Source organism: Spinacia oleracea, chromosome 4 (assembly GCF_020520425.1).
Source record: "Spinacia oleracea cultivar Varoflay chromosome 4, BTI_SOV_V1, whole genome shotgun sequence".
In the NCBI taxonomy this organism is placed as follows: Eukaryota; Viridiplantae; Streptophyta; class Magnoliopsida; order Caryophyllales; family Amaranthaceae; genus Spinacia; species Spinacia oleracea.
Window position 1 is genome coordinate 118,230,592 of NC_079490.1, and position 19,580 is coordinate 118,250,171.

General features: G+C 38.8%; 1 protein-coding gene across 1 annotated transcript; it reads right to left on the reverse strand.

Annotated features, from left to right (window-relative positions):
• Positions 1–13,461: 13,461 nt before the first annotated feature.
• Positions 13,462–19,139, reverse strand: LOC130459757 (uncharacterized). Its single transcript, XM_056827294.1, has 3 exons — positions 18,739–19,139; positions 17,477–17,579; positions 13,462–13,759 (listed from the first exon to the last, which is right to left on the reverse strand). The coding sequence occupies exons 1-3, from the start codon at positions 19,057–19,059 to the stop codon at positions 13,710–13,712; spliced, it is 474 nt and encodes a 157-aa protein (XP_056683272.1). The 5' UTR covers positions 19,060–19,139; the 3' UTR covers positions 13,462–13,709.
• Between the last annotated feature and the right edge of the window lie 441 nt (positions 19,140–19,580).

The following is a 19,580-nucleotide window of genomic DNA, read 5'->3' on the forward strand; positions in this document are numbered from 1 at the left end:
GAGCAAGTACATCCTTCCGCCTGAATCTCAAGATTGGGTAATGGAGACCCTTGATCAAACTTGGAGAGGATTCAAATGTGCGCTGAAAAAACAACATTATTATAAGTATGCCAATCTCGAAGATAGATTGAATGATCTTCCAGAAAGAGTGCATGAATAACACTACAAGACGCTCCTAGCTTATTGGGAGACGACCGCAACAAAGGTACTAGATGATTATAATTTTGCTCAACTTTCATGCTCATTATTTGTTTTTTCTTTTGTTAAGTTTGGAGTCTTATTAAAAAGTTAATCAAACCAGGTTAAAAGTTATCAAAAATTATTTAATTCTTGTTAGGAGGAAACTATGTAAACTTTCTCTGTCTAGCAATGGAGGGTGGTGTATGATAAGGTATTATGCTATCCTGCGCACCCCATCATGCCGAGATAGAAGAAGACCACGTCGAAGCCTGATACTCAAGCAACATCTGAGACCCCTTCTTCTCTACCATTGGAGAAGATTTTGAGACCTCTAAACCAAAACCAGAAGAGAACGATGATACCCAGCTCGACCTCGAGTGAAAATGTAGATCTGATGATGAGCCTTCCTGTACCACCTCATCCTAGTAATGGACCACCGTCGCCGGAAATAATGGAGGTGATTAAAGCCTATCACTATGCAGTGCGACAACCCACTGCTCCATTCCAGCATGCTTCGAGTTTGTTCGTACGTCCATTAATGGAGGATGGTTTGGTTACTTCAACTGCAAGCAAGTTTATGAGTAGCAGTATTGCTAGTGGTGATGGAGGTTTGGGAATTTCTCGAGAACATGATGGCCCTTGTGATATATCTGGTGGTTTATCAAACCCTCATATTGAAGCAGAGCACAATGTACAGAGTTGTACTAATGATGAACAACAAGCTGAACCAGTGAGAATCCCTCAACCAACCTGGTCTAAGGTGGTTTCTGGATCTCAAAACCATGCTGCAAAGGGTACATCTCTTTCTTTCATTCCCCCCACAATTCTTGATGGAAATCTTGTTGCCTTGCTTGACAAGTTAGATTTGGATAAAATGTCAGTTGTTTGGGATTGTTCTATAGTGATGTACATTGTGGGTGAAATGCCTTCTATTGGAGCTGTAATCAGGTACATTGCAAAAGAATGGACAAATGTTGTAGCACCTAGGGTTTTTCTTCATGATGAGGGCTATTTTATCATTAGGTTTAGTTCTAAAAGGGATAGGGATGCTGTTTTGTTGGCAGGTCCATATTCTTTCTACAATAAACCTATGATAGTTAAGCCATGGTCTGCTAAATTTGATTTCCAGGAAGAAATACTTAGGGTTGTGCCTATTTGGGTTAGGTTGCCTAACCTTCCTCATGAACTGTTGGGGATCTGATTCTCTTAGCAGAATTAGTAGTATTATTGGTGTTCCTTTGTTTGCTGATGATTGCATTACAAATCAAATAAGTGTAGGGGAATACAGGTAAACATAATAACATGTGCGGAAACAATCCCCAAAGTCAGGCAGCATGTATAAAGCACAAATTAAGCATACTTACATTTGAAGCGTGTTTTCCACAATAATCTGTCAACGAACACGAACTTAACTCCACTTGTCGTTCCTCTACTTAATTCACCGACACGATCAGATTCGTCTTGATTATCGTAGCTTAGACAATCGATCAAGATAGTTTGCTTTTGGGAAGAACTAACTTTGGAGGCACAGTGAGAATTAGGGTTCTCTGAGTCTCCAGGGTTTGAGTATGTGTGAATTGTATTGTTGGAAAATTGGGTTAGAAGGTTATTAACATAACCTTGCTAACCGGCCAATCCACATGGGCCTCGACCGGCCAGCAAGCCCGCGCAACAACATACGAGCACACAGCGTGCTGGGCCGTGGGCCGCTCGCATCTGTTGCTGTGTCGTTGCTTTGGCCCGCGCGCACACACGTGCAGTTCCTCGGCCATGGGCCAGCGCTGCCGTGTGGTTTGCCTTGCTTGCGTACCGAGCGCCCATGCGCCTCGAGTGCTTCGCGCACTCGGCTCGTGGGCCGCTCTTCGTATTCGCGACTTAATATCGTTCCGGGTATTATTTATCGTTTGTATACGACGAATCACCGTCGTATCATACGATTTATTCGTTTTGCCTAGCTTACGAATATTCGCGATACGATATACAATTCCGATGCAAGGTCGTATAATATAATACGTTTTCCAACTAATTCACGAAAAGCTATTAAATGAATGTCCGATTCATTTAATCCGGTGATCTGTTACGTGTCATTGGTGTGACCTTGTAGGTTCAGTCAAGAGTAAGTTGTGAGTTTAATATTCATTAGAACTCACTGATCGGAAGCATTGCTCCAGCTAGCTGTTCCGATTACTTGATTTCACTGAATTAATTGTTCTCAATTAATCTGAACCTTGGTATTAGATTTAATGCACCTTGGGTGAAGGACATATTTCCTTCAGTCTCCCACTTGTCATTCAGACAAGTGTGCATTCACATTCCTTTGTCACTTAGTGTTACTTACTGAACATAAGGTAAGATCCAAGCCATCCGTATTAGGTCCAGAAGTGTTTCTTGAATTACAGAGCTCAACTGTTAAACTTTTACAGAAGGTTAAGCCTTAACCATTCTGAGCACGGCCATGCATTTTACAGTGTCTAACTCTTCGAGAGGCCTTGTTACACAACAACACCATATCCTATCAAAGATAGGAGGACAATCCATTCTTGCAATCTATGAATACATACTTTGATTCATAGTACGCCCAATAACTGCTTTTATAGCCTCCTTTTACGGTGCGACGTTTAGCTAGCATCAAAGCGAACTAATTCTCAAACGAGCAGACCTAATCTCTCATGTTCTGAGGAACGATTTCTAATCACCATTAATGAGAACTACCTATGACATAACTTTAAACTCTTAAAGTGTTCTCAAGGTTAATCCGATACAAGATCCAATAAGTATCTATGCAAAAGATTCTGACATCCAGTCACTCTAGTTCAAGAAACAGAACTAAGTAATCTACTTGCAATCTATTCTTCATTAGTCATTGGTCGTCCACCTTTCAATGACATGGGTTAGGGATCCTTTGTGACTTCAATATTCAAGTTTAGCTATGGGTGTTTCATTGTCGAAGAATCAATCTTGTCATCCCATTGGAATGATTTGAATCACATGGACTTATCATTTAATACTAAACCAAAATTAAATGAATATGAAATAATAAATTTCATAAATATGAAATGGTTAAACCAATTGTTTTAAACATAGATCTAACAGATGTTCTAAAACAATACTTAGAAAATCATAGCCATTCTCCAACATGCTTGATTCCCATGGTTTCTACATGTGCGTTGTGTTTCACTTGTGATAACTGTTTAGTCAATGGATCCCCAACGTTATCGTCAGTTCCAACCTTGCAAATCTCGATTTCTTTTCTTTCAACGATCTCTCAAAGTATATGAAATCGCCGCAGTACGTGCTTGGACTTCTGGTGGCTCCTAGGCTCCTTTGCCTGGGCAATGGCTCCTCTATTGTCATAATACAAAGCCACTGGTCCTTTAATGGAGGGGACAACCCGAAGTTCTCCGATGAACTTCTGAAACCAAACAGCTTCCTTTGCTGCTTCTGAGGCAGCAATGTACTCGGCTTCAGTTGTAGAATCCGCAATAGTGCTTTGCTTAGCACTTTTCCAGCTTACTGCTCCGCCGTTGGGGCAGAACACAAACCTAAACTGTGATCTGAAATCATCTCTGTCGGTTTGAATGCTTGCGTCCGTATAGCCCTTAAAAATCAACTCATCTGTACCACCATAAACAAGAAACTTATCCTTAGTCCTTTTCAGGTACTTTAGTATGTTCTTGGCAGCAGTCCAATGTGCCTCACCTGGTTTTGACTGGTACCTGCCCGTTGCACTGAGTGCGAACAAAACATCCGGCCTTGTACAAATCATAGCATACATGATGGATCCAATAGCCGAAGCGTATGGAATTCCACTCATCTTTCTACGCTCATCGGATGTTGTAGGACACTAATTCTTGCTTAGATATGTGCCATGTGACATGGGTAGATGGCCTCTCTTGGCTTCCATCATATTGAACCTAGCTAGCACTTTGTCAATGTAAGTGCTCTGACTTAATCCAATCATCCTCTTAGATCTATCCCTATAGATCTTGATGCCCAATATGTACTGTGCCTCTCCTAAGTCTTTCATTGAAAAACACTTTCCAAGCCAAGTCTTTACAGACTCCAACATAAGAATGTCGTTTCCAATAAGCTGTATGTCATCAACATACAAGACTAGGAATGCAATTTTACTCCCACTGACCTTCTTGTATACACAAGATTCGTCCTGATTCTTGATGGAGCCAAACTTATTGACTACTTCATCAAATCGCTTATTCCAACTCCTTGATGCATGCTTTAGTCCGTAGATGGACTTCTTAAGCTTGCATACCTTTCCTTGGTTCTTTTGATCGACAAAACCCTCCGGCTGTGTCATGAAGACAGTCTCTTCCAGAACACCATTCAAGAAGGCAGTTTTGACATCCATTTGCCATATTTCATAGTCATGAAAAGCGGCAATCGCAAGGATTATCCGAATAGACTTAAGCATCGCGACTGGAGAAAAGGTTTCATCGTAGTGAACGCCGTGAACTTGCCTGTAACCTTTTGCTACCAATCTAGCCTTGTATATGTATACAATTCCATCTTTGTCTTTCTTCAATTTGAAGACCCATTTTGCATCCGATAGGTGTGAACCCATCCGGCAAATCAACCAAATCCCAGTCTTGATTTTCAGACATGGAGTCTATTTCAGATTTCATGGCCTCTAACCATTTAGTGGAGCTTGGGCTCGTCATAGCTTGCTTGTAAGTCATAGGTTCTGCACTATCCAATGTGAGAACGTGTAATTTTTCAGTCAAGAGGATACTTGTCCATCAGTCCCGCTGAAATATAGTTCTACTTGACTTACGAGGGGCACAACGTTTTGAGGAACTACTCCCACTGGCTCTTCTAAAGACCTTGGAGGTTCATCAACCTGAACTGCTTCTAAAGAGTTATGAGTTCGTTGTTCATCTCGAATCTCTTCGAGGTCTATTATTCTCCCACTTGTCAATTTGGAAATATGATTTCTTTCCAAAAAGACACCGTCACGAGCAACGAAAACCTTGTTGTCTGACTTGTTGTAGAAATAATACCCCTTTCTTTCTTTTGGATACCCAACGAAGAAACATTTATCAGATTTTGGTTCGAGCTTGTCCGAAATTAATCGCTTGACATAAGCCTCGCAACCCCAAATCTTCAGAAAAGACAACTTTGGAAGTTTCCCAGTACATAATTCGTATGGAGTTTTTTCAACAGCTTTTGACGGAGCACGATTCAGTGTGAGTGCTGCAGTTTGCAACGCATGTCCCCAGAACTGTAAAGGAAGTTCGGCCTGACCCATCATTGACCTGACCATATCGAGTAAGGTCTTGTTTCTCCGTTCCGACACTCCATTCCATTGAGGTGTCCCCGGAGCAGTCAATTCAGAAAGAATACCGCATTCTTTTAGATGGTCATCAAACTCGTGGATAAGATATTCACCTCCTCGATCCGATCTTAGAGCTTTGATTTTCTTGCCATGATGATTCTCTACTTCATTTTGAAATTCTCGGAATTTCTCAAACGATTCAGACTTGTGTTTCATTAAGTAAATATAGCCATATCTACTGAAATCGTCCGTAAACGTTATATGAAATAGCTGAACTCACCTCTAGCTTTTGTACTCATAGGCCCACATACGTCCGTATGTATTAGCCCTAGTAGTCCGCTTGCTTTTTCTCCCACCTTTGAGAAAGGTTGCTTTGTCATTTTGCCAAGTAAACAAGATTCGCATTGATCAATCTTCTCTAAGTCGAATGATTCTAGAATTCTTTTCTGTTGAAGTAATTCCATGCGCTTTGTGTTTATATGGCCTAATCGACAATGCCACGGAAATGTGAGATCCGAATCACCAGTTTTAGCCTTTTTGGTATTTATGTTATAAATGTGTTTACTCGTATCTAGCACATATAAACCATTTTCTTGTTGTGATGAACCATAAAATATTCCATTCAAAGCAAAAGAACAACTATTGTCTTTAAATTGAAAACTAAAACCTTTAGAATCCAAACTTGAAACGGAAATAATGTTTCTGGTGATACTAGGAACATAGTAACAGTTTTCTAGTTCCAGAACAAAACCACTAGGCAAAGAAATAAAATAAGATCCTACGGCTAATGCAGCAATCCGTGCTCCATTTCCCATGCGTAGATCCATCATGCCTTTATCAAGCCTCCTACTTCTCCTTAGTCCTTGCGAATTGGAACATAAGTGTGAGCCACAACCAGTATCTATTACCCAAGAAGTAGAATTATCAAGATTACAATGTATAACATACATACCTGAAGGAGAAGCAACGTTTCCGTCCTTCTTCTCTTCCTTTAGTTTGGGGCAATCTCGCTTGCAATGACCAATTTCACTACAATTGAAGCATTGCGATGTTGAAGGAGAAGCATTTTTCCTCATCTTGCTCTTGGAAGGCGCCAGTTGCCCTCCGAGAGTGGATGAAGATCCAGCCTTGTTCTTCTTCTCCTTGCATACTTTCTTGAATTTGGTGCACCTCACATTCAAAGGGTGTTGCTTGAACTTAAGGATTCTCTCGAATTTCACGAGTAATTCCACAAGTTCACAGAATGTGCTCTCTTTCTGATTAAAGAGATAGTGCATCTTAAACCCCTCATAATCCCTATGAAGAGAATTCGGCACTAGTGCAATAGCTATCGACTCTTTGACGGAACCACCAAGTCTCTCGATTGTGAAAAACAATCCAGACATCCTATCCACATGAGACCGAATTGGTGTGTGTTTGTCCATCTTGATTGAGTAAATGCGCTTTTGTGCCTCTAGAAGCTCATTCTCTAGGCACGACCTGTGTGGGGTAATGAGTTTGAGATCACTCATTTAATTAGGAAATTCATCAACCCTTTTGCCACCAGTTTAGCACATGGGTTGAAACCCCGCACCACATCTATCCCCAAGACGACTTAGGAGAGCATGAGGCTCAAAAGTAATGAACCTCCCTCTCTAACTTTCGGGAATAGACTTAAGGATGAACTCCGTGACAAGGTACTTGTGAAGTGCCCAACTTCTATACTTTTCAGGAGTCATAACTTGCGCATCATAGCTAGGAAAAGGTTGTTCAAGGACATAGTGTATGTCATTAACTTTTAAAACTTCGACAACTTTCCCTTTCCATTCATGAAAGTTAGTCAAGTCTAACTCGACATCCAGAATTTCAGCTGATATATATGATTGTTGTTATGTTTGCGACCATTTTGATTACTACAATCGATAAGAATTTGCAATAAATAACCATTCATAAACTTTAATAACTTTGAAATAAAAGATAACATGCAATCATTAAAGCTATTAAACATTTCATTCATGCAAAAAGCAAACCATGGTCCAAAAAGAATGAAACGATTCCAAGACCCCAAAAGTCCTAAATCCTTAAGCAGCTTTGGCATGTCTTAAGTAGTTTAAGATTCTAGGTAAGCAAAACCTATTGCTAGTAATCTCCAAATTACTCTTGGTTATATAATAAACTAATACCATAATTTATCCCATTGCCACAACATAATGCCATTGTTGTTTGAGTTGAAACCACAATCAACGTGCTCCTTTGGGACGCCTTACCACCTAAGTCTACTAAAATAGGACCTCGCTTTGGCGTAAACCTACTCTCTTAGATCCCTAGATTTTTGTAAGTGCTTGATTTGGAAGGCAATTTTTAAACTCAATATTACTTTGGACATAGCTGTTTCTATATTGGTTCGATTATTTAGTGAAATTAATCTAATCGAGTCATATGAAACAACCTATTCATGCAAAACATACATACATGAAATTATATTCCCTTTCCCAATTAACCAAATTATTAGACCCATGAAATTATATTCCCTTTCCCAATTAACCGAATTATTAGACCAAAATTATTGAAAAAATCAATTAGGGTTCTAAATTCTACGAATTGGGGAAAATCAAAATTAGGGTTTATACTTATCGGAAAAATTTGAAAATTTTACCATAGATCAAGAATATACCCAGTGACATAGTGTCAAGAAATAATCAATTCCGAGTAGTTTAGGTCGACCTTTTAATTGAATTATTTTCCGACACTTTTAATTTTTATTAAAAAATTAACAAAAACGCCCAAAAAACGACACTTCTAGGTCTGTTTTTGCATTCCGTTCCCATGAGTTGATCTTAGAAAATCGTTTTCAATCAGATTAGGGTTTGAAAAGTCGAAAATGCGAATCTTTTTGAAATCAGACCTTATTACGCAATTCATCCAAAAATTCATAATAAATCCGAAAAATTCACAAAAAATTCCAAAATTTTGACAGATGCAAAAACAAATAAAACATGCTAAAATATGCTTTGAATACATAAGGCTCATGATACCACTATAGGGGAATACAGTTAAACATAAAAACATGTGCGGAAACAATCCCCAAAGCCAGGAAGCATGTATAAAGCACAGATTAAGCATACTTACATTTGAAGCGTGTTTTCCACAATAATCTGTCAACGAACACGAACTTAGAACTCCACTTATCGTTCCTCTACTTGGTTCACCGATACGATCAGATCCGTCTTGATTATCGTAGCTTAGACAATCGATCAAGATAGTTTGCTTTTGGGAAGAACTCACTTTGGAGGCACAGAGAGAATTAGGGTTCTCTGAGTCTCTATGGTTTGAGTATGTGTGAATTGTGTTGTTGGAAAATTGGGTTAGAAGGTTATTAACATAACCTTGCTAACCGGCCAAGCCACAAGGGCCTCGACCGGCCAGCAAGCCCGCGGAATAACATACGAGCACACAGCATGCTGGGCCGTGGGCCGCGCGCCGCTGTTGTTGTGTCGTTACTTCGGCCCGCGCGCACACTCGCGCAGTTGCTTGGCCATGGGCCAGCGCTGCCGTGTGGTTTGCCTTGCTTGCGTGCCGAGCGCCCATGGGCCTCGAGTGCTTCGCGCACTCGGCTCGTGGGCCGCTCTTCGTATTCGCGACTTAATATCGTTCCGGATATTATTTATCGTTTTGTATACGACGAATCACCGTCGTACGATACGATTTATTCGTTTCGCCTAGCTTACGAATATTCGCGATACCATATACGATTCCGATGCAAGGTCGTATCGTATATTACGTTTTCCAACTAATTCCCGAAAAGTTATTAAATGAATTTCTGATTCATTTAATCCGGTGATCTGTTACAGGTCATTGGTGTGACCTTGTAGGTTCAGGCAAGAGTAAGCTGTGAGTTTAATATTCATTAGAACTCACTGATCGGAAGCATTGCTCCAGCTAGCTGTTCCGATCCTTGATCTCACTGAATTAATTGTTTGCAATTAATATGAACCTTGGTATTAGACTTAATGCACCTTGGGTGAAGGACATATTTCCTTCACTAAGGGTCTCCTTTGCTAGACTGCTGATAGAGGTTGATATTACCAAACCAGTGCCAAAACATGTAATGGTACAAGACCCTTATGGGAAGACTTTCATTCAAACTGTCTTGTATGATTGGTTACCTCCCTTCTATGGAAAATGCAAAGTGATATGGCATTTTTGTGTTGATAATGGAAAGCAATCAATCAGATTTAAACCTGCAACTCAAGTAGCAAAGAAACCTAAACAAGTCTGGCAGCCTAGGAAGCAAGTGTATACTGATGTTGTACTTCCTCAAACTGTGGTGCCTACCGTAAGTGAATCAGTGATTGCTGATAGTCACATCACTATTGCATCCACCCCAGCCATGGATGGGCAAATTGTTAACAATCCTCCAACTCAGGATGATGGTTGGAAGGTGGTTTCTAGGAGAAGGAAGGTAGTTAGAACACCTAGTCAGATGATTGGCTTAGCTCAAGTGGAGGCAGTGACTAGAGAGTTCACATTTGATGGGGGAGGGGAGGAAGAAGGTGTGCTAGATCCTCCAATATGAATATCTGTTCATGGAATGTGAGAAGATTGAATGATCCCAGTAAAGTAGGAGAAATAAAGAAGTTTGTGGTGAATAATAATGTCAGTGTTGTTGCATTCTTGGAAACTAGAGTTAAAGAGCAAAAAAGTAAAAAGATTAGGAGAAGATTGGCAGTTCTTGGAGTTGGTGCACAAACTATGAATTCTCTCCTAGGGGGAGAATCTGGGTTGGCTGGAAGCATAATTGCATTACTTTTCATCTCATTCAGAAAACTGATCAGGTCATTCATGGAGCTCTCAATGCCAAAACTTTCTCTTTCACTGCAGAATTTACAGCAATCTATGAATTACATACAATTGATACTAGAAGACCTATGTGGGAAACTTTGAATAGAATCAACTCTCTAAATGCTGGCCCTTGGCTAGTGATGGGGGATTTTAACTCAGTTTTGGTATCTGAGACAGAATCAATGGCAATGCAGTGACTCACAGTGAAACTGTTGACTTTGAAGATTGAGTGGATCATTCTGAGTTGACTGAAATTAAGAGCTGTGGACATTTATTTCCTGGTATAAGGGTCATGTTAATAACATAATTAGCTCTAGAATTGATATAGCTCTGGGTAATATTTCATGGCATACTGCTTTTGCTGATGTGGTGGTTGATTATATGTACCCTGGGTTGTCAGATCATACTCCTTTGCTTTTATCCTACAAAGTTAATATACCTAAGAAAGGCAGACCTTTCAAGTTCTTCAATTATATCGCAGATCATGAGGCCTTCTTACCCTTGGTTCAGAAATGCTGGGAGGAGGAAGTCTCTGGTTCAGCTATGTGGAAAGTGTGGTACAAGCTTAAGAAAGTGAAAGTTCAGTTGAAAAATCTTCATAATAGAGAATTTGCTAAACTTGAGGAGAAAATTGAAACATTGAGGGGGGAGTTAGATTTGGCTCAATCTACTTTATCTGTTTTTCCTCAGGATTTGGTGAGTCAGGAGAATGAAAGAATTTGCCTTAGGAAACTAAAGAAGTTTCTGTCAGTTCAGGAGAATGCTTATAACAGAAGTCAAGAATTCAGTGGCTTCAGCTGGGTGATTCTAACTCTAAGTTCTTCTTTAGTGAAATGAAGGAGAGATATTCTACAAACAGTGTTAATGTGCTGTATGACTCACAAGATACCAAGATCACAACTGAAACTGAAATTACAGAGGAGATTGGAAAGTTTTACAAGCAATTAGTTGGCACTGCTGCAACAACTTTGATTGGTATTGATGTTCCTTTGGTGAGACATGGAAATCAACTTAGTTCTTATGATGCTGAATTTCTTGCTAGACCAGTCACAGAGAAAGAAATTGATGAGGCTATTAAAGGAATCAATATCCATAAGGCTCCAGGGCTAGAAGGGTATAACAGTTTGTTCTTTCACAAAACATGGGGGATTGTAAGACTGTTGGGGAATACAGTTAAACATAATAACATGTGTAGAAAAAATCCCCAAAGCCAGGAAGCATTAATAAAGCATAGATTAAGCATACTTATGTTTGAAGCGTGTTTTTCACAATAATCTGTCAACGAACACGAACTTAGAACTCCACTTGTCGTTCCTCTACTTGGTTCACCGACACGATCAGATCCGTCTTGATAATCGTAGCTTAGACAATCGATCAAGATAGTTTGCTTTTGGGAAGAACTCACTTTGAAGGAACAGAGAGAATTAGGGTTCTCTGAGTCTCTAGGGTTTGAGTATTACTGAATCGTGTTATTGGAAAACATGGGTAAGAAGGTTATTAACATAACCTTGCAAACCGGCCAAGCCACAAGGGCCACGACCGGCCAGCAAGCCCATGCGCAACACACGAGCACGCAGCGTGCTGGGCCGTGGGCCGCGCGCAGCTGCTGCTCTGTTGTTGCCTTGGCCCACGCGCGCACACGCGCAGTTGCTCGGCCATGGGCCAGCGCTGCCGTGTTTGCTTTGCTTGCGTGCCGAGCGCCCATGGGCCTTGAGTGCCTCGCGCACTCGACTCGTGGGCCGCTCTTTGTATTTGCGACTTAATATCGTTCCGAATATTATTTATCGTTTAGTATACGACGAATCACCGTCTTACGATACGATTTATTCGTTTCGCCTAGCTTGGGAATGTTCGCGATACGATATACAATTCCGATGCAAGGTCGTATCGTATAATACGTTTTCCAAAACTAATTCCCGAAAAGCTATCGATTCATTTAATCCGGTGATCTGTTAAGTGCCATTGGTGTGACCTTGTAGGTTCAGTCAAGAGTAAGCTGTAAGCTTAATATTCATTAGAACTCACTGATCGGAAGCATTGCTCCAGCTAGCTGTTCTGATCACTTGATCTAACTGAATTAATTGTTCGCAATTAATTTGAACCTTGGTATTAGACTAAATGCACCTTGGTTGAAGGACATATTTCCTTCAGTCTCCCACTTGTCATTCAGACAAGTGTGCATTCACATTCCTTTTTCGCTTAGTGTTACTTGCTGAACATAAGGTAAGATCCAAGCCATCCTTATTAGGTCCAGAAGTGTTTCTCGGATTAAAGAGCTCAACTGTTAACTTTTACAGAAGGTTAAGCCTTAACCATTCTGAGCACGGCCATGCATTTTACAGTATCTAACTCTCCAAGAGGCCTTGTTACACAACAACACCATATCCTATCAAAGATAGGAGGACAATCCATTCTTGCAATCTATGAATACATACTTTGATTCATAGTACGCCCAATAACTGCTTTTATAGCCTCCTTTTACGGTGCGACGTTTAGCTAGCATCAAAGCGAACTAATTCTCAAACGAGCAGACCTAATCTCTCATGTTCTGAGGAACGATTTCTAATCACCATTAATGAGAACTACCTATGACATAACTTTAAACTCTTAAAGTGTTCTCAAGGTTAATCCGATACAAGATCCAATAAGTATCTATGCAAAAGATTCTGACATCCAGTCACTCTAGCTCAAGAAACAGAACTAAGTAATCTATTTGCAATCTAATCTTCATTAGTCATTGGTCGTCCACCTTTCAATGACCTGGATTTGGGATCCTTTGTAACTTCAATATTCAAGTTCACTTATGGGTGTTTCTTTGTCGAAGAATCCATCACTAGAGGAAAAAACATCATAAGTTGCCCTTAAAATAGGCTTATAGGTTGCCAATTGCAAGGGCAACATATGGGGGGTTACTTTTGTGAAATTATCAAAGGTTTCCCTTAACAAGGGCAACTTATAATCTTATAAGTTGCCCTTGTTTGCAACAAGGGCAACTTATGTGAAACTTATAAGTTGCCCTTGTCGCATACAAGGGCAACTTATAAGCTTTACATAAGTTGCTCTTGTTTGAAACAAGGGCAACTTATAAGCTTCACATAAGTTGCTCTTGTTGCAAACAAGGGCATTAATTTTTTTTTTTTAAAAAAAAATCTGCAATATAATTCCTGATATTTTGCAATATAAAATTCTGCATTATAATTTATAGAATACTGTTTCACCAAACCTCATCTTGACATTCCTCAAAAATGATATAAATTTCAAATTTCCAATAATATTTCAGAATTAATTCAAATGTAATTAATTAAATCGATAAATAACAAAATAATGTAAGAGTCACGAATAACTACAAGCCTGCTCTAATTATTACACTGAGGGTAATTCACAATCGTTGAAGTAAGTAGCCCACTTGTCTCGAACTTCATCCAACTCCTCTTTGTTGAAGGGCCCCTCCCTTGGAGTTGTGAAAACCTTTAAAAGAACAACGTACATGCAAACCAATAAATTAAATTAAGTTTCATATGCGAAAATAGAAATTATATTGGTCGCGAAAACAACTTTCTGAGTGTACGATTCATTTCAAGTTCTTTATGCACATCTAAGGCTCACTTAGCTCGATATAGATCATATTTGGCCAAAAATGGCATTTTCGATCCCAAATATCAAAAAATGAACCTAAGTACACTTTTTAAATCTTTTACATGATTTATATGATTAGTTATATGTTTATAAGACTCATTTCAAGTTCGTTATGCACGCTTGTGGGTCATTTGGGTCGATATAGGTCATTTATGGCCAAAAATGGCATTTTCGATCCCAACTACCAACAAACGAACTATTTCCACATTCTAACCCTTTTTCATGATTCATATGATTAGTTATATGTTTATGAAACTCATTTCAAGTTCGTTATGCAAGCCTAAGGGTCATTTGGGTCGATATAGGCCATTTATGGCAAAAAATGTCATTTTCGAAACCAACTACCAACAAACAAACCTATTTCATAATTCTAAACCTTTTTCATGATTCATATGATTAGTTATATGATTATAAGACTCATTTCATGTTCTTTATGCACGCCTATGGGTGATTTGGGTCAATATAGGTCATTTATGGCCAAAAATGGCATTTTCGAACCCAACTACAAACAAACGAACCTATTTCCATATTCTAAACATTTTTCATGATTTATAAGATTAGTCATATGTTTATAAGACTCATTTCAAGTTCGTTATGCACACCTAAGGGTCATTTGGGTCGATATAGGTCATTTATGGCCAAAAATGGCATTTTCGATCCCAACTACCAACAAACGAACTTATATCCACATTCTAAACATTTTTCATGATTTATATGATTAGTTATATGATTATAAGACTCATTTCAAGTTTGTTATGCACGCCTAAGGCTCATTTGGGTCGATATAGGTCATTTATGGCCAAAAATCGCATTTTCGATCCCAACTACCAACAAACGAACTTATATCCACATTCTAAACCTTTTTCATGATTTATATGATTAGTTATATGATTATAAGACTCATTTCAAGTTCGTTATGCACGCCTAAGGGTCATTTGGGTCGATATAGGTCATTTATTGTCAGAAATGGCATTTTCAATCCCAACTACCAACAAACTAACCTATTTCCATATTCTAAACGTTTTTCATGATTCATATAATTAGTCATATGTTTGTAAGACTCATTTTAAGTTCGTTATGCACGCCTATGGATCATTTGGGGCGATATAGTTCATTTACGGCAAAAAATGGCATTTTCGAACCCAACTACCAACAAACGAACCTATTTCCATATTCTAAACATTTTTCATGATTTATATGATTAGTCATATAATTATAAGACTCATTTCAAGTTCGTTATGCACACCTAAGGGTCATTTGGGTCGATATAGGAATTTATGGCCAAAAATGGCATTTTCGATCCCAACTACCAACAAACGAACTTATATCCACATTCTAAACCTTTTTCATGATTTAAATGATTAGTTATATGATTATAAGACCCATTTCAAGTTTATTATGCAGGCCTAAGGGTCATTTGGGTCGATATAGGTCATTTATGGCCAAAAATGGCATTTTCAATCCCAATTACCAACAAACGAACCTATTTCCATATTCTAAACGTTTTCATGATTCATATGATTAGTTATATGATTATAAGACTCATTTCTTGTTCGTTATCCACGCCTATGGGTCATTTGGGTCGATATAGGTCATTTATGGCCCAAAATGGCATTTTCGATCCCAACTACCAACAAACGAACTTATATCCACATTTTAAACCTTTTTCATGATTTATATGATTAGTTATATGATTATAAGACTCATTTCAAGTTCGTTATGCACGCCTAAGGGTCATTTGGGTCGATATAGGTCATTTATGGCCAAAAATGCATTTTCGATCCCAACTATCAACAAACTATCCTATTTCCACATTCTAACCTTTTTTCATAATTCATATGATTAGTTATATAATTATATGACTCATTTCAAGTTCGTTATGCACGCCTATTGGTCATTTGGTCTATATAGGTCATTTATGGCCAAAAATGGCATTTTCGATCCCAACTACCAAGAAACGAACTTATATGCACATACTAACCCTTTTTCATGATTCATATGATTAGTTTTATGTTTATGAAACTCATTTCAAGTTCGTTATGCACGCCTATAGTTCATTTGGGTTGATATAGGACATTTATGGCCAAAAATGCATTTTCGATCCCAACTATCAACAAACTATCCTATGTCCACATTCTAACCCTTTTTCATAATTCATATGATTACTTATATGTTTATGAAACTCATTTCAAGTTCGTTATGCACCCCTAAGTGTCATTTGGGTCAATATAGGTCATTTATTGCCAAAAATGACATTTTCGATCCCAGCTACCAACAAACGAACTTATATTCAAATTCTAAACCTTTTTCATGATTAATATGATTAGTTATATGTTTATAATAGTCATTTCCAGTTTGTTATGCACGCCTATGGGTCATTTGGGTCGATATAGGTCATTTATGGCCAAAAATGACATTTTCGATCCCAACTAACAACAAACGAACCTATTTCCACATTCTAAACCTTTTTAATGATTCATATGAATTAGTTTTATGTTTATGAAACTTAGGGATGTCAGTGGGGCGGGTTTCGCGGGAGACCCGCCCCGCATCCGCCCCAAGTAGGCGGGGATGGAGGTAGGTTTGGCGGGTGATGGGGCGGGGATGGGTATAAAAATCGTACCCGCCATGGGTGATGGGGCGGGTGTGGATTTTGTGTTGAACCCGCCCCATCCCCGCCCGCCCCGCCCCATCCCCACTCGCCCCGCTTCATACCCGCCATGGGTGATGGGGTGAGTTTGGATTTATTTGCATCTTTAGGTGATAATATAAGTTTAGGTGAGATTTTTATGTTTTTTGTTTGAATTTTTTTTATGACGAGTATTTTTTGATTATATAGGTTACTTTAGTCATTAGTATTTTTTTTTTTTTTCTATAGTTAACTTTGACTAATCCGTATATATAGCAAATATTTGCTAAATAAGAAAAATTAGGTGGGTATTAGCGCGGGTATGAAGCGGGGATAAGACGGGGATGGATACCCAGTTGGATGGCGGGGCGGGGATGGATTTTAGCTTACACCCGTTGGGGCGGGGATGGGGATGAATTTTGTACCCGCCATGGGTGATGGGGCGGGGATGGGGATGAAAAATTTAGGTGGGGATGGGGATGGAGGGACCTACATCCGCATCCGCCCCGCCCCCATTGACATCCCTAATGAAACTCATTTCAAGTTCGTTATGCACGCCTAAGGGTCATTTAGGTCGATATAGGTCATTTATGGCCAAAAATGGCATTTTTGATCCCAACTATCACCAAACGAACTTATATTAAAATTCTAAACCTTTTTAGTGATTCATATGATTATTTATATGCTTATGAAACTCATTTCAAGTTCGTTATGCATGCCTAAGGGTCATTTGGTCGATATAGGTCATTTATGGCCAAAAATGGCATTTTCGATCCCAAATATCAATTACATGAGAAGAGTAAATTACATGACTGGAGCCAAAATATCAACTTCTATGAAATCTTACATATCAGGTATGAACCATCAGACAAATATGAGCAACAAGCATGAGGGAAATATGCAAAGTAGTAAATAAATACCATGAGGACTCTTTGAGTACTTCCAACAAACGCCTGCGGTTGTGACTGCTCCAACAGCACTTTCAACAAGGCTATAGTTTACTGCTTCCCTAGCAGTTTTCAGCTGGCAAAAAGATAGATTAAATAGATAAATCAAGTATTATCACAGCAATATGATACAAAACAGTACAAGTTTAATCACACCAAAACCCATAGTGAAACTATTTCTGAGAAAAATCTAGAATCCAACATTTAAATTGGGTCCATCTCTAAATGGCAGTTAACACCAGAAACTTGTCAAATGTAAACCGCCACAACAATGATGGTCCTACTTATTCATAATTTCATCTAAACAAATTGGTATGAGTTTCATAATTTGTTAATTGTTTATAACTTTACTAGCTGAAATTAACAACAAGAAAATCAAACTCCTAGGGAAACTGGTCTGAGTGTGAAATTGTTGCAACAAGATAGGTTTGATGAACTTGGTGTGTTGTTGAAACCATTTGGACTAGAGAAGGTTTCTCCTAGGGAAACTGCTATCTGGTTATCGAAAAGTTTTAAAGAGACCTCACCTAAGCAGGAAAGTTAGTTAAGCACTCAGAATGAGCCAGTTTAGTTTGTTTAGTTTGTCAATACTGGTTTCATCTGTTCCAGTGAGGGCCTGTTGCTGCTGATACCACTTGTTGACATGTTTTCAAGCATATGCAACTGTTAATAATTTTGACCTCTCCCATCTTTTAGAAATGACGGAGGATAGAGGATCATCGATCCAAATTCACATTCACATTTAACTTGTCCTTTTTCCTTTACCTTTTTAACCATCATCTTGACAAACGTGGCAATTCTTTCAGATATACATAATTCTTTTGGTTTCTTCTTTTGTTAGAAAAGTGTCTAATTTATCTCCATCTTTGTAAACAGCGCAATCTTACTTCTGTAATTTATATGCTGGACCTTCTCATGTATGTACATACACATTTTCTGTTGTTAAATTCTTGTGTTTCTGTAGTTTATATGTATAACAGAGTGTTTCATCTCGATGTTACGGAGTTTAATTTATTACGCAGCATTCCCAGTATCCCAGAATCAATCAATTTAGCAGAAATCAACAAAAAGTCCGAAAAAAAAACAAAAATTATATATCTGCTGAATTTTCTAAAGCCCCAATTAACACCAGCCATAAATCAAACACGCCCACATCAAATTAACAAAATAAAGTCATTGCAAATTGACCCAAAAACAACAAATTGAGCAAAGCCTAGGAAATTGAAGAGGAGAACCTCGTCGCCGGTGGAGATGACGCAGAGGAGGACGCAACTAGACTCGGGCTGCTGCTGTGACGAACGGCCGGCGAAGATTAACTGTGAAGAACGGCCGACGAAGAGTGACTGAGAATCCGGTGTTGATGCTAGGCGGTGGTGAAGCTGGGCGGTGGTGATGCTGGCCGATGGTGAAGCTGGGCGGTGGAGATGCTGGCCGGTGATGAATTCTGGAGGAGAAGTATGGAGGAGAAAAATGTACTGCGAGAGAGAAAATAATGAAGGGGAGCGAGCAAAATGTACCAGCTCTGCAAACTTGCGAAATGAAAAGCTCTTGGACATGTACTGCGAGAGAGAAAAGAATGAAGGGGAGAAAAATGTTAGGGCAAAAGCTGCGCTTCACGTTTAGGAGGGAAAATACTTCAGAATTTTTTTTTATTATTTCTTAAAGGTTGCACTTGTTTGATAAGGGCAACTTTTGATGAGCCACTTATAACGATTTTTCCTCTAGTGCATCTTGACATCCCATTTGAATGATTTGAATCACATGGACTTATCATTTAATACTAAAACAAAATTAAATGATCTATAAAATATAATTTCATAAATGATAAATGTTTAAACCAAATGCTTACCAATTTGTGGGCCTCTAACCCAAAATCAAGCATTTAATGTTTTACAGTTATAGGCCTTTCACCCAATACTTAAAACATTGATGGAACTCAAACTTGATTCCATATCTGCATATGAATGTTGTGTATCATTCAATGAAGAGGTTTAGTTTATCATACTTTGCTATCCTTCACATCTTTTTCTATCGAAAGCCTTTCGATGTAAGATGAAAAGATCTTTGAATATGTTTC